General features: G+C 37.8%; 1 protein-coding gene across 1 annotated transcript in view; it reads left to right on the top strand.

Annotated features, from left to right (window-relative positions):
* Positions 1-15,455, top strand: part of snrnp200 (small nuclear ribonucleoprotein 200 (U5)) — a 46,802-nt gene that overhangs the window by 29,918 nt on the left and 1,429 nt on the right. Inside the window, exons 30-44 of the mRNA XM_028804526.2 lie at positions 27-187; positions 4,182-4,409; positions 4,504-4,695; positions 5,149-5,327; positions 7,336-7,487; positions 7,745-7,853; positions 8,052-8,160; positions 8,615-8,804; positions 13,149-13,313; positions 13,527-13,648; positions 13,741-13,884; positions 13,971-14,147; positions 14,401-14,561; positions 15,174-15,255; positions 15,340-15,432. Coding sequence (XP_028660359.1) covers positions 27-187; positions 4,182-4,409; positions 4,504-4,695; positions 5,149-5,327; positions 7,336-7,487; positions 7,745-7,853; positions 8,052-8,160; positions 8,615-8,804; positions 13,149-13,313; positions 13,527-13,648; positions 13,741-13,884; positions 13,971-14,147; positions 14,401-14,561; positions 15,174-15,255; positions 15,340-15,432 — 2,264 coding nt within the window. The remainder of the gene's footprint in view (positions 1-26; positions 188-4,181; positions 4,410-4,503; positions 4,696-5,148; positions 5,328-7,335; positions 7,488-7,744; positions 7,854-8,051; positions 8,161-8,614; positions 8,805-13,148; positions 13,314-13,526; positions 13,649-13,740; positions 13,885-13,970; positions 14,148-14,400; positions 14,562-15,173; positions 15,256-15,339; positions 15,433-15,455) is intronic.

The following is a 15,455-nucleotide window of genomic DNA, read 5'->3' on the forward strand; positions in this document are numbered from 1 at the left end:
AAAACCTTGTTTGTTTATCTTTACAGTTTTTAATGCAGTTTATAACAGTGATGATAATGTGTTTGTTGGTGCTCCCACTGGTAGTGGAAAGACTATCTGTGCAGAATTTGCTATTCTAAGAATGTTACTCCAAAATTCAGAGGGTCGATGTGTATATATTACACCCATGGAAGCCTTGGCTGAACAGGTAAGACTCCAGCTAATATGAATTTTCACTGACTAAGCCACAAAACCAAAATGTTTTTTTTTTTTTTTTTTTTTTTTGCTTTAGTGTGTGTATTTCCAAAGATTTTAGAATATTATCGAACATATGGGCCTTAACTTAATGTACTTACATTAATAATGGATTCTAAAATTATTCACTTTCATTTTCTGTATACTTCATTTTGTTGTTAATTTCATTTAAATAGAAAAAGTTGACAATTTAGCCATCAATCTACATTCTAAAACCCATAATAACAAGATGAGAACTTTTTAATATAGGTTTTCACATTTATTATGGTCAGGTTTGTCCAGTTTGTTTTAATTATCCTTGAGATTTGTCTAGAATGAGTTGATTGGACATTGTTTAGAATGGCACACACCTGTGCATATAAGCTCCCACAATTCACGCTAAAAAAACAATCTATGAACTCCAAGGAACTTTTTGTAGACCTCTGCAATCAAATTGTGATGTTACACATAGATAAGCCAAGGGCATTAAACCATTTCTAAAGCTTTGAGTGTTCCAAGGAGCACAGTGGCCTCAAAAATTATGAAATGGAAGACATTGGAAACCATCAAGGCTTCTCCTAGAGGTGGCTATCTAGCCAAACTGAGTAACTGAGGGGAAAAAAGAGCCTTGGTCAGGGAGATGACCGAGAAGCCAGTGATCATTCTTAACAGAGCTTCATAGGTTCTTTGCTGAGATCAGAGAACCTGTCAGAAGGACAACCTTCTCAGCTGGACTGCATCAATCAGGCATTTATGACAGAGTGGCTAGATAGAAGTTGCTGTTGAGAAAAAGGCATATGGCAGCCACTTGAAGTTTGCCAAATGGCATTTAAAAAACTGAGACCACGAGGAAAAAGATTATCTTGTCTGATGAGGCAAAACTTGAATTCTTTGGGCAGAACTGCCAAGTACTGTGTCTAGCGAAAACTAGGCACTGCATATCATATGCATTATACTATTCCTATAATGAAGCATGATGGTGGCAGCATCATGCTATCGAGGTGCTTCTCTGCAACAGAGTCATTGAGACTCTGAGGGAAGAATGAATGCAGTCAGAGTGCGGGAGGTCCTTGAAGAAAACCTGCTCCAGAGTACACGAGACCTCAGACGGGGGCAACGGTTCAGCTTTCAGCATGAAAATGACTCCAGGCATGCAGCCAAGGTAACGCTGGAGTAGGTTTGGTTAAGCTTCTGACTGTCCTTAAATGGGCCATCCAAAGCCTCATAGAACGTGTGGTGAATCCTGAAGATATTTTGGAGAAAAAATGAAAAAAATAGCCTAAATCCATTTGTGCAAAGCCTGGAGAGATTTACCCAAGAATTCTGGAAGCCGTAATTGCTGCCAAAGGGGCTTTTATAAAGTATTGAGTTAAGGGTTTGAATAATTATCTGAATGAGCTATTTCAATTTATTTTTAGTAAATTTGCCGTCCTTTCTGAAAACATGTTTTCACTATGTTGTAATGGCTTTTTGAGTGTAGATTATTGGGCAATAATGGCAAATGTATATATTTAAAATTAAATCCATAGCACAATAAAGTGAGTAGAAAGTTGTCTGAATACTTTCTGAATCCACTGTATGCAAGCATGTGAATATATTTTTCAGACCTAAAATACCGTACCTTCTTATTGATTAACCACCTGGTTTAAACAGTGCAAATATTTGCCTTTTTTGTGTGTATTTCTTACTGACTTTATTACATGCAAGTAACATTCAATTGAACCCCCACCCATGAGAAACATAGTAAGGCCAATAGCCAGCGTAAACCTTTTAAGAGTAGAAAAGAGGGGAGAGCATCATTTTCCCCAATATAAATGCTTATTCTAAAATGTTATTAATTAGATCCTGCCAGGTTTTAAAAAAGTTTTGAACAGATCATCTTAAGTGAGAATTTTCCAATTTCAAATAGTATATAACATCAGTTACCCACTGACTTAAAAGAGGTGGGCTGCGTTACACTTGCAAGATTTGATTGGGTGCAAAAAATTGTCATCTATAAAGAAATAACCAATTCTTGAGTACCAGTGATGTACTGGTGAGAAGGACTATGCTCTTGAGTTTGGATTTAGAAATCTCCAAGGGTTTGATAAGTTATGATCAGTTACAAACTGTGTAATCGTTTTTGCAGTGTTAGATGTTATTGCCCCTGTGGCAGAAGACCTATTCAGGTCTGGATTTAAAACACAAAGTCTCCAGCCATTATAATTTTATGAGTGCTCACATTAGGAATGGATGCAAATACGTTTTGGATGAAGGCTCTATCATCCACATTGGGTGCTTAGATATTTATCAAAATCACTTTACAATTAAGTGAATTACCCATGACAGTAACATATCGCCCTTCAGAATCAGATACATCTGATACCACAAATTTCTATGTATAGAAATCCCCACACCTCGTTTTCTTTGAATACCTGGAGTAGAATATTTGGCCAGTCTAATCTCTTTGTAACAGAAACTAATCCTTGCTTAATAAGTGTGTCTCCTGTAAAAAATAGTATTTTGGCAATTAGACCTGTTAGGTGAGAGAATACTTTCTTTCTCTTTAATTCGTAATTAAGACCTTTTTGACATTCCAGCTCACAAAGTTCACTGTTTGGTCAGAGACATTGCTTCTGAACTTTTGTTGACATTTTGTAGTCTTAAATTAAGGAGTACATTATTACAAAAGATAGCTTTAACCTTAATTTCCAATTTTGCCAAGAGTTATTGCTATGAAGCCTATTGTGTTGGCACTTAAAATTGTAAGAATTAAAAGGATAGATTAGTACTAGGGTGTTGTACCGTGTTAGCCATTATGAATGTAGAGAAAAGCCAAGCAAAATAAATTTTGCTTGGCTTTTCTCTACAAGGATAGATTAGAAATAGCTTGCCCTATTTCTCTTTTAAACACATATAATTAACCCTTTGAATGCAAGGTATGAGTTAACTCCTATCTCACTGTATCTTTCAAGACATGATACGTATATGATATAACTCACTCCTCAGTATTCAGCTACTATAGATGCTGCAAGCATTCTGGTGGGCTCTGCTGCCACATCTCGTTTTCCTGCTATATTGCTGCCATCTAGTGGATAACCATAGAATTTGTTTCGATTAACAGCTTGCAAAAATAATGTTCTAATCCAACAAACCATAGTTATGTCGTTGTGAGAAAGGTATAAAGCTACTGATGATTTGAAACAATTAGATTAGTTGCAAAATAAATTAAAGTGATCAAGACAGTGACAATCAACTTATGTGGAACCTGTAATAATAATACATTTTTTATATAGTGCCTTTCCTATGTAGGCTATGGTATTGTTGTGGATAGTATCCCCAAAGGAATTTCTTCATCGCAAGGCATCTGACCTGTTAGGACCATTATTACATCAACATTCTGCCACCCACTGGGCGCAAACAGTCACCAGCTTCTAAATGTGTTGCGTGCAACAAGCATGGACAGTACAAAAAAGAACATGTTATATTTGCAGCACATGTTCTTCCACCACACTCTATGTGGTGCCATCTTCAGGTTCTTTCATTCAAATTCAGACTTTGTTATGTTGCTGGTGAAAATAAAGTAATTAACAGTTTATTTACTTTTTTATTTGAATTTATTTACATTTTCAGAGTTTTCACAGAGTCATTGATTATAATAAAACCATTGCTTTCTGATACATTTCTTTAATTCTTTACAAGTTTTGATAAAGTTCATTATGTACCATATATGCATAGACCTATGCTGCATTGTCCTGGTAGTAAATGCTTTAGTAGTTAGTGTGTTAGTATATAATATCACATCACATATTGGTTTGTTCAAGGATGATGCTCTACTGATACTTAGATAGAAATCAACTAACAAAGCTCTAATGTAAAACTTTGCCTCACTTGATTATAGCATGCTTTATGGAGTATTAAGATTTAAAAAATAATAATAATTTGCATAATAATTATAAATTAATTTCTCCATATTTGATATTGACCAGGTTTTTGTTGACTGGTATGAGAAGTTTCAAGAAAATCTGAGTAGAAGAGTTGTACTTTTAACTGGTGAGACAAGCACAGACCTCAAGCTGCTGGGAAAGGGAGATATCATCATCAGCACCCCTGAAAAGTGGGATATCTTGTCTCGGCGCTGGAAGCAGCGCAAAAATGTGCAAAATGTCAGCCTTTTTATTATTGATGAAACACATCTCATTGGAGGCGAAAATGGAGTAAGTAAAATAAACTTAAACAGATAAATTCCTGAATTATTATTATTACACGTGTATCTCATTTTATTTTTTTTCTTCTTTGTTCTTTTATTAGCCTGTTCTTGAAGTAATCTGTTCCCGTATGCGGTACATCTCCTCTCAGATTGAGCGGCCAATTAGAATAGTTGCTCTCAGTTCCTCCCTTTCCAATGCAAAAGATGTTGCACATTGGTTGGGTTGCAGTACCACAGCAACCTTCAATTTCCACCCAAATGTCCGACCAATTCCATTGGAGCTTCACATTCAGGTATGGAAATATTTATAGTGACGTCCAGTTGATCTGTATAGGGGTAGGCCTCCTAACCCACTATTAAGATTACTGCAACTTGCATTTTTCCTTATCAGTCAAATCAGTCAGAAAGTTTGGTAAAAATAATAATAATAAAATAATTAGTCTTTTATCTTTTCATTAATGTGCAAAATGTTGTGCATGGTGGTAATAGCTTTACAATTATATCAGTAAAAACCATCTGCATTTTTAGGACTTTTGTTGTTTTTTGGTTCAAGATTTGTTAGTTTAAAAATTGAATTGAATTGAATTGAAAATGAATAGTTTGTCATAGTATTTTATATTTTAAAAGTGCATCCCAAACATCTCCAATATTTGAAATGTGAACATTAATTTTAAATTACAAAAATAAATAGTGGCTCTCATATTAGAGAAGAGAAATGAGAATTCATATTTTTGTCTGATTTCTAGGGATTTAATGTGAGCCACACCCAGACACGTCTGTTATCCATGGCAAAGCCTGTGTATCATGCCATTATGAAGCATGCCCCCTCCAAACCTGTCATCGTGTTTGTACCATCTCGCAAGCAGACACGCTTAACTGCAATCAATATTCTTACTTATTGTGCAGCTGATGTCTTGCCGCAAAGGTGAGTTTTTCATTTGAAAATGCTTGCAATTTCAGGTGACTGAGTACTTTCCACATGTAAAAAAAAAAAAAAAAAAAAACCATCCCGTCATACAGCATTGAACATTATGGTCATGTAGTGCATCAGACTTACTGGTGTCATTAGTTTATGCCTTAGAAATGGCTCATAGCAGGGGTCACCAACTCCGGTCCTGGAGGACCACCGTGGGTGCAGGTTTTCATTCTAACCCTTTTTCTTAATTAGTGACCTGTTTTTTGCTGCTAATTAACTTCTTTGGAACTAATTTTAATTGACTTGCTCTTGAAGACTCAGACCTCTTAATTGTTTCTTTTTCTTTAATTAGCAGCCAAACAATATTGAGATACAAAACGAGCCAAAACAACTGGTGTCCATAATACAATATCTGAAAATAAAGAATGATGAAGGTCTCAGGAATGGTGGTCTGCTAAGGTCCCCAAAACATTTTATTAGTGCCCGTAGAAAAAAGAGAATCAACAATTTCTGTAATGTCTACTAATGCACCACGAGAGCAGCAACAAGCCACAGAATTAAAGAACAGGTTTAATTAACGACAAGAATCGGCACCTCATTAAGCAGCTGATTGGAGTGAAATTGGTTGGAGTTTGAGGCCCTGACTTAGTTGGTCTTCTGCTGGCTCCATCACTTCACATTTCATTTCTGTTTGGGTGCCATTTAAGGAAAGAAATGAAGCAATTCAGAGGAACGATGAAGAAATCTTAAAAAACCAATTCAATTTAAGTGAATTCACAAGAAGTTAATTAACAGCACAAACAGGGCACTCGATTTAAAAAAAAATAAAAATAAAAAAAAGGGTTAGAAAGAAAACCTGCAGCCACAGTGGTCCTCCAGGACTGGAGTTGGCGACCCCTGGCTCATAGGATAATGGGTGAATTTATTTTTGGATTGATCATATTTTCATGTATGGTTATCGTTATTCTGAAAGATGAATTATTCTTCATATTTAGACTAACTTCAGGTCTTGGAAAAGCTAACATCCATATTTGCAAGTTGCACAACTTTTGTGTTCTTTTTTTTTTTTTGTTTTGTTAATGTATAACTTGTACAGTAAACAAATGCAAATATGAGGAAACAGGAGTAATGAAAGTAAATAAGACCGGCATGTAGATGAATATTAATTCTATTTATGAAATATGAAGCAACACAGAAGTGTCACATAAGCAACCCGGTAACAGGCATATGAATCACAAATCACAGGACCTGATTTTAGCACTAGTCTTTTGTACTGTGTGTATGTATTTTCTAATGTATGCAAGGGTGTAGCTGTAAAAAGCTCTGCACAACCCTGCAGAAATCCCAGCACTACTGTAAATGCCTTTGCTCTTGTTTGTTGCTGCAGTAACTACCAGTCGATCTTTATTTTGCTCTGGTGCTGGAATGGTTGCCAGTTTATTTGGACAAGTTGTGTTTACAATAACGTTATCTGCTTATGGTTTTTGTATGTACTTCATGATTATTCCTGCCTCCTTGTGCTATATTGAGAGGAGTCTGGCCTATGGTTTCAGTTATCTGTTTGTAGGCAATCAGCAAATCCAAGTTTAGTTTTCTCCACAGAATGTGTTTTGCATTTCTGTCTTTGACCATTTTAATGATTATTTACGCTTTACATGGAGATGGGCTTAAGTTATGGCGCCCACTCAAAGCTGAGAAGCTTGTGTTACACACAAAGAGACCATTAGTTCTGTCTGTTTCTAATCATGTCTGCAGCCAGCCACACAATTGCTGTTCAAATAAACAGTTATTTATGTTAATGAGTGAATCTACCTAATAAAATGGCCTCCAGTTGTGTGTTCCATTTCTTTTAATCAGTCAACAGGAAATAAAAAGGACCAACCATTTTGGTCTTGCAAAGGCTAAATGGTTTCTTGCCTAAATTTTAGTTTTTTATTACATTGTAATTTTGTAATGTATCTGATTAGAGTGTGATGATGTATTTCATTAGCATTCTACTTTCCCTGTAACCACACAGGTTTCTTCACTGCACAGAAAGAGATTTAGCACCCTACGTGGAAAAACTGAGTGACAAGAACCTAAAAGAGACTTTGTCTAGTGGTGTAGGTTACTTGCATGAAGGACTTAGTCCCATGGAGCGCCGGATTGTTGAGCAGCTCTTCATGTCTGGTAATGCTTGTTTTAATTTTCTAACTGAATACGTTTTTGCTTTTTCTGTCCTGCAGTCATTGGCAATATTGTTTAGCTAGTAAACTTTAGTGTTTACTTTCCTTTTTTACCTTTCTAAACTATAATATCCTTAGCTACTTGATATTTCTGAAGAATTTCATTCAATTATTAGTAATAATTGTAGCTGAAAGAAACACCGTATTTGTGTTTTGAAAGGGCAGGTGTTGGCTTCCTCTGATCCACCTCTTCTGTTGCAGGTGCCGTGCAAGTGATGGTAGCATCACGTAGTCTGTGCTGGGGGATGAACATATCTGCGCATCTTGTCATCATCATGGACACCCAGTATTATAATGGCAAGATTCATGCGTGAGTACCATTTGAAATGATGACAGTTTGAGAGAATATCTTCATTAAAATCGCATCTGAAGGCTTAATGTGGAAAAATAGGACTAGTTTATAAGATTATTTTAGGGTTATTTTTTAACTTATATTTGGCTTGGATTGTGATTAATTCTGATTTTAAACTGTTTGCCCCAAGAGTTATCTAACTTTTCTTCCTTACAGGTATGTGGATTACCCAATTTATGATGTTCTTCAAATGGTAGGAAGGGCTAATCGCCCCCTTCTGGATGATGAGGGTCGCTGTGTCATTATGTGCCAAGGATCCAAAAAGGTTTGTGCCTAAGGGCTTGTTTTTCCGATATCTCAATTAAAGACACTTATGAATACAATTCTTTAAAAAAAAAGTATTAGCATGTTCAAAAATTGTGGCATCCATTTTGAAGGTAGGTTTTATTGACAGACCCCTGTTGTCAATAGCTTCTAGTAAAAGTTTTACGCAAGTGCTTGGAATTTAATTTTTTTTTCTCCAAAAGATCTGTTGTGTTTTGGTAGCCATAGTGTCAGATTAGCTGGAATTCGGTATATCAGCCATTTGTCAAATAGCTGTAGTTGCTGAGAAGATGGTGTTTCATGATTTTTGTTATGCAGATTCTCTTTTGAAGAGTTCCAAACCAGTTTGTCTATTCATCGAGTTATTTATATGGTATAGTTCAAAGAATGCAACATTTTCTTTTGTTAGCTGAGTCTGTATTAATTTTAACACAAATCTGTTCTATTTAATACAGGATTTCTTCAAGAAGTTTCTTTATGAGCCCCTTCCAGTGGAGTCTCATCTAGACCACTGCCTTCATGACCACTTCAATGCTGAAATAGTCACAAAGACAATAGAAAATAAGCAGGATGCTGTGGATTACCTCACATGGACATTCCTGTACCGTAGGATGACTCAGAACCCTAACTATTACAATCTGCAAGGTAGGCCTTAACAATCTCTAGATTTCATTCTTCTGAGTGGGAAGAGTAAAGAAATTGTAAATATACAAAATGGTTTTATAATGATGTATTATAATGAACAACAGGTTAATCACAAGCTATCCCCAAACCCAAAATGGCCACAGCTCTGGAAAATTGTTTTTTTATGCAAATAATATCACAAGGAAAAAATTAATGTAGGTAGAATGAAAGTATCAAATAAACAGCAAAAATATCCTGGCTGCCCCACGGAGTCTTAACTATACGAGACTTTCAACCCGTCTGTCTCATGTGGCATCTTATGTGCTTGCTGCCTACAACTGACACCAAAACACTCCTCTTCCTTACCTTCTGGCCCTAGCCTTCTTTACTCTCAGCAGCTGAACCCTTGTCATTTTAGCCTCAACCATAAACTGCTTGTGGTGCTAGGGTGGCCCCAGGTGCTCCTACACACCCAAACACCAACCATAACTAAAAGGTCTGGACAACTACCATGTATCCTGATTACCACAGTTCATAAAGCAGAACCAGGAATAATACATGCAGGCTCCTCATTCTTATAATTCTGAACGTAATCTGACACCCATCTACTATATAGAAAACAAACACATATACATGTCTGCACAGATTATTTGGAGAGTGTTTTTAAGAACCTTGTTTAATTGTTCCTAACCTCTTCACTTTCTTTTTTTACTTCAGTGTATAAAACATTTCAGCTGCTCATATTAGAACATAACCAACAATCATTAATAACACATTTTGCTTTGTCATTATTTATTCAACAAAACATAAGCCAACATGTAGAATCCATTTCACAATGACTATGTACACACCATAATTTCATAACTTGCAGAACCATCTTTAGTCGTATTCATTTGCCTGTTTGCTGTACGAGTTTCTCAGCCTCCTACATCATATTTAAGGAATTTTGGTTCTCTCCTCTTTACAATACTGCTTCAGTTCTTTCGTTTGGCATGTAAAGCTTCATTGTCCTTTTGTGTGATCCACTTTTGCCCAAACTTTAGATGTCAGAGAGTTGCCACCACATGCTGCTCTACAGTAAAATGGCATAAACTGGAGCTGATGGTAGACTTGTCAATGGTTAGGTGTCCAAGTCCTCTGGCTGTCAAATGTCACCACATAATCACCATGTGTTTTATGGCTGTGGTGAAGCCCCGTGTCTGGTTTTCACCTAACAGCTGTGGTGCCATGTTCATTTTTGTCGGAAAACACATTCTCCTGGACCAATTCTGTAAAACTCATACCTGTTTATCCTTTTTCTAATAGAAGAGTCATAAACAGTAACATTTTACAGTGCTGACAGAGGCCAGGATATGCGTTGATGTAGCTGTGGAGTTCTATGCAATTTCTTAGAGCCTTTTACTGTCTTTGAATGAATTTATTAAGGTGTCCATTCCTAAAAGATTGCAAATTGTCCGGATTGTTCTCTGTTAGTAAAGAATTTTTCTTACTATAGGATGATGGGCTTCATATTGGTTGGAAGTGGCATTATGTCACTTGTGATACTGCCGCTATCTTTTTTTTGTCCACAAACTTCCAGAGGTGCTGGTTTTATATAGACACGGTAGCACTTCAAATTTTGTAGTCCAAATAACTTTTCGAAGTATGTGCCATAGCCACTATGATTAGCATATTGGCATAAACTTTTTCTTTTAGAGATCTCCACATCAATGCTTTCCCTTTAATGATCTGATTGAAGCCAAAGTTGAAATATGTTGTCAAGTGTACACAGTGCAATAAATCACTTACTTGCCGGTTTCCTACAGACTAGTTACAGTAGTACAATGCCAACAGCAGACTATGAATACAGACATAGGCCATGAATACTTGATAGATTAAATGTAACCTCAGATGACATCTTCCCGAAACCCTCAAGCAATTGTTTGTATAAGAAGCCATTGAGTAAACTTATGATCTGTGGATAAAGTGGCAATGGTCATAAGGCATTTAACAGAATGGAGGAGAGAAACAAGCACTTGTGCGCGGTGGCGGAGATCTTCAGTCACACAGTTAGCCTTTGTAAGGTACTGTGTGTTTTATATACAGTGCATCCGGAAAGTATTCACAGCGCATCACTTGTTCCACATTTTGTTATGTTACAGCCTTATTCCAAAATGGATTAAATTCATTTTTTTCCTCAGAATTCTACACACAACACCCCATAATGACAACGTGAAAAATGTTTACTTGAGGTTTTTGCAAATATATTAAAAATAAAAAAAACTGAGAAATCACATGTACATAAGTATTCACAGCCTTTGCTCAATACTTTGTCGATGCACCTTTGGCAGCAATTACAGCCTCAAGTCTTTTTGATAATGATGCCACAAGCTTGGCACACCTATCCTTGGCCAGTTTCGCCCATTCCTCTTTGCAGCACCTCTCAAGCTCCATCAGGTTGGATGAGAAGCGTCGGTGCACAGCCATTTTAAGATCTCTCCAGAGATGTTTAATCGGATTCAAGTCTGGGCTCTGTCTGGGCCACTCAAGGACATTCACAGAGTTGTCCTGAAGCCACTCCTTTGATATCTTGGCTGTGTGCTTAGGGTCGTTGTCCTGCTGAAAGATGAAACGTCGCCCCAGTCTGAGGTCAAGAGCGCTCTGGAGCAGGTTTTCATCCAGGATGTCTCTGTACATTGCTGCAGTCATCTTTCCATTTATCCTGACTAGTCTCCCAGTCCCTGCCGCTGAAAAACATCCCCACAGCATGATGCTGCCACCACCATGCTTCACTGTAGGGATGGTATTGGCCTGGTGATGAGCGGCGCCTGGTTTCCTCCAAACGTGACGCCTGGCATTCACACCAAAGAGTTCAATCTTTGTCTCATCAGACCAGAGAATTTTCTTTCTCATGGTCTGAGAGTCCTCCAGGTGGGCTGCCAAGTGCCTTTTACTAAGGAGTGGCTTCCGTCTGGCCACTCTACCATACAGGCCTGATTGGTGGATTGCTGCAGAGATGGGTTGTCCTTCTTGAAGATTCTCCTCTCTCCACAGAGGACCTCTGGAGCTCTGACAAGAGTGACCATCGGGTTCTTGGTCACCTCCCTGACTAAGACCCTTCTCACCCAATCGCTCAGTTTAGATGGCCGGCCAGCTCTAGGAAGAGTCTTGGTGGTTTCGAACTTCTTCCACTTACGGATGATGGAGGCCACTGTGCTCATTGGGACCTTCAAAGCAGCAGAAATTTTTCTGTAACCTTCCTCAGATATGTGCCTCGAGACAATCCTGTCTCGGAGGTCTACAGACAATTCCTTTGACCTCATGCTTGGTTTGTGCTCTGACATGAACTGTCAACTGTGGGACCTTATATAGACAGGTGTGTGCCTTTCCAAATCATGTCCAATCAACTGATTTTACCAATTAAGCTGCAGAAACATCTCAAGGATGATCAGGGGAAACAGGATACACCTGAGCTCAATTTTGAGCTTCATGACAAAGGCTGTGAATACTTATGTACATGTGCTTTCTCAATTTTTTTATTTTTAATAAATTTGCAAAAATCTCAAGTAAACGTTTTTCATGTTGTCATTATGGGGTGTTGTGTGTAGAATTCTGAGAAAAAAAATGAATTTAATCCATTTTGGAATAAGGCTGTAACATAACAAAATGTGCAAAAAGTGATGCGCTGTGAATACTTTCCGGATGCACTGTATGTGCTGAATAGAAAGCGTCTGCATGCCAATAGTACTTTGCTTCGTAAAAAAACACACACACACTGATTCCCGTTAGTTGTAGCTGTGAAATTATATAAAAATAAATGTGTGGGCCAAGTAAGGTAAAGACATAGATGTGATGGATGGCAGTAGTCTAAGTGGTATCTGCACATACCAGGGAATATAACGGGTCTATAGAAGCCTGTAGAGCCTTACAGTATACGAGTATACTTCACCACCATAAATACTCACTGTCACTAGCAGCTGCCTCCAAAGCAAATTCTAGGACCCAGAATGTCTTTAGGGGCTATGCGGGCATCTGTTTCTCAGAACAAATGAAAATGTAATTTACAGTTAGTGTTGTTTTTCTTCATTCTTTATCTATTTTTGCATTTTAATCATTCAAATATCCATACAGAGGCACCATTCCTGTATCTAAACAAGATTGACTCAAAAGGATAGCTTTTTAGAGATGTTTGATCATGGCTGTAAACAACTCTGTGGTCCTCCTGTTGCGTTTGCTTTAGATTTTGATATGGTGCCCATACTAAGATATTTGTGCCCAGCTATATTTTTGACAATCCTATGTGGGTTTTTATAACGAGGGACCTTTATTGTCTATAATTTGTTTCACATGGCATATTTATAATATCCTATACTACCCCATCCCCAGGTATGTCTCACAGGCACTTGTCGGACCACCTGTCAGAGCTTGTAGAGCAGACTCTCAATGACCTGGAGCAGTCCAAGTGTATCAGCATAGAGGATGAGATGGATGTGGCACCACTAAATCTGGGCATGATTGCAGCTTACTACTACATCAACTACACCACCATAGGTAAGACCATCAGTGATGCCTCTGCCTCATCTCACACAGAATTTGTTTACTGCTTTAAGCAGTATGTAGAAATACAAACACTTAAAAAAAAAAATAAAAAAAAATGTCTGTACCCAATAAGTATGTCTGTACCCAAATCTGTATCTTGACACCTTCTAACACCAGACAGCATTGTATTAATATTGTCTTTTTTCCCCAATGTTGTCATTATAGAACTTTTCAGCATGTCCCTCAATGCTAAAACCAAGATCAGAGGACTTATTGAAATAATCTCTAATGCAGCAGAATACGAAAACATTCCAATTCGACATCATGAGGACACACTCCTTCGACAGGTCACTGTGCTTCAAATCTTACTGCTTACTTTTGTTACCTTTTCATGTGTATAGTGAACAAATAGTTAAATGTATCTAATTTATCTCTTAAGTTGGCTCAGAAAGTCCCACACAAGCTGAACAACCCGAAATTCAACGATCCGCATGTGAAGACCAACCTTCTCCTCCAAGCACATCTCTCCCGGATGCAACTGAGTGCTGAGCTCCAGTCGGACACGGAAGAAATTCTTAGCAAGGTGGGTTTTCTGACGCATGGGTTTTTTCATTCTTCCCTTGTTGCCAGGGATCAAAAGCAATAGAGCATTATTTGTTTTTTATTTAGGCAATTCGATTGATTCAAGCCTGTGTGGATGTGTTATCCAGCAATGGCTGGTTGAGTCCTGCCTTGGCAGCCATGGAGCTGGCTCAGATGGTGACCCAAGCTATGTGGTCAAAGGACTCCTACTTGAAGCAGCTGCCCCACTTCAGTTCAGAGCACATTAAGCGCTGCACAGACAAGGTAAGCCATTTCTCTACATTTAGAAGTAGAGTGGAAGAGTAAGAGCCATGTGCACCCAAGGCAGAGAGCTCCGTCTGGCTCAGGTTCATTTTTACATCTAGTAATTAGAGACGTACCTCACAAATTCTGTTAACATCACCATGTTATATTTTGTCTTAGAGGTATCTGATTAGAATGTAATTTTTTTTATTTTTTTCAAATCTACTTGATAACTGTCTGGCATGTGATATTTTTTGGTCCTTTTTTCCTGAAGGGGATAGAAAGTATCTTTGATATTATGGAGATGGAAGATGATGAGCGTAGTGCTCTACTGCAAATGTCAGACAACCAAATTGCAGATGTGGCCCGCTTTTGTAATCGTTATCCCAATATTGAACTGTCTTATGAAGTTGCAGAGAGAGACAACATTAAAAGGTAAGACTTTGTCGACCTACAATTACTTGTTTCTGTGAGTCTTCTCAGACATGCAGAACTGAACGTGTTAAATGTAATGGAGCATCCAGTGCAGATTGCGTGAAACCTTTTGATTTGGGTAGCTCTTTTTTAGTTAATTTGTTATTCTACTGTCTACCCAGTGCTGCTTTTGATCCTTCTTCATAATATCACTTTGTGTTTTTAAGTTCAGACTCGACATTGCTGCTTGAAAATGAATTGCTCATCAAACAAGACTTTTGTAATGATGTATTTACAATGTGAATGTCAAATCCCACAGCTCTAGTAAACATAAAATAGGCTTTAGCTGGTGTGCTTTCAAGATCAAAAATTGTGTGTTGCGTATGCTATCAGAAGTCCATGCCACAAATCCCACCAAAGCATGTTTTCCTTAATTTCCCCTCAAATTATTTCCCATGTACATCATTTATTTCTTTTTTTTCCACGAAACTATTACAGGTCTCAGTGTATTTGCTCTTTGGCTACTAAGTCATGACATAAAATTAACTTAATGTGGACATGTATGTCGATAATCCATCATTTAAGTTCGGAGTGGTAGTTTTCTTAAGCACTTATTCCTTCATTTCCCTTCAGTGGAGGTCCTGTGGTGGTTCTTGTGCAGCTGGAGAGAGAAGAAGAAGTGACCGGACCAGTCATTGCTCCCTTGTTTCCTCAGGTACATTTTCTGTGTGTGTGTGTGAACTTTTGAATCCACCTACACAAATAGTACTTGTATTCATGTGACTGTGTTTACTTTTAGAAACGTGAAGAGGGCTGGTGGGTTGTGATTGGAGATCCCAAATCAAACAGCCTTATCTCCATCAAGCGCTTGACTCTACAGCAGAAGGCCAAGGTGAGTGCAGTGAAAATCAAAGG

This window comes from Erpetoichthys calabaricus, chromosome 1 (genome assembly GCF_900747795.2).
Source record: "Erpetoichthys calabaricus chromosome 1, fErpCal1.3, whole genome shotgun sequence".
Classification (NCBI taxonomy): domain Eukaryota; kingdom Metazoa; phylum Chordata; class Cladistia; order Polypteriformes; family Polypteridae; genus Erpetoichthys; species Erpetoichthys calabaricus.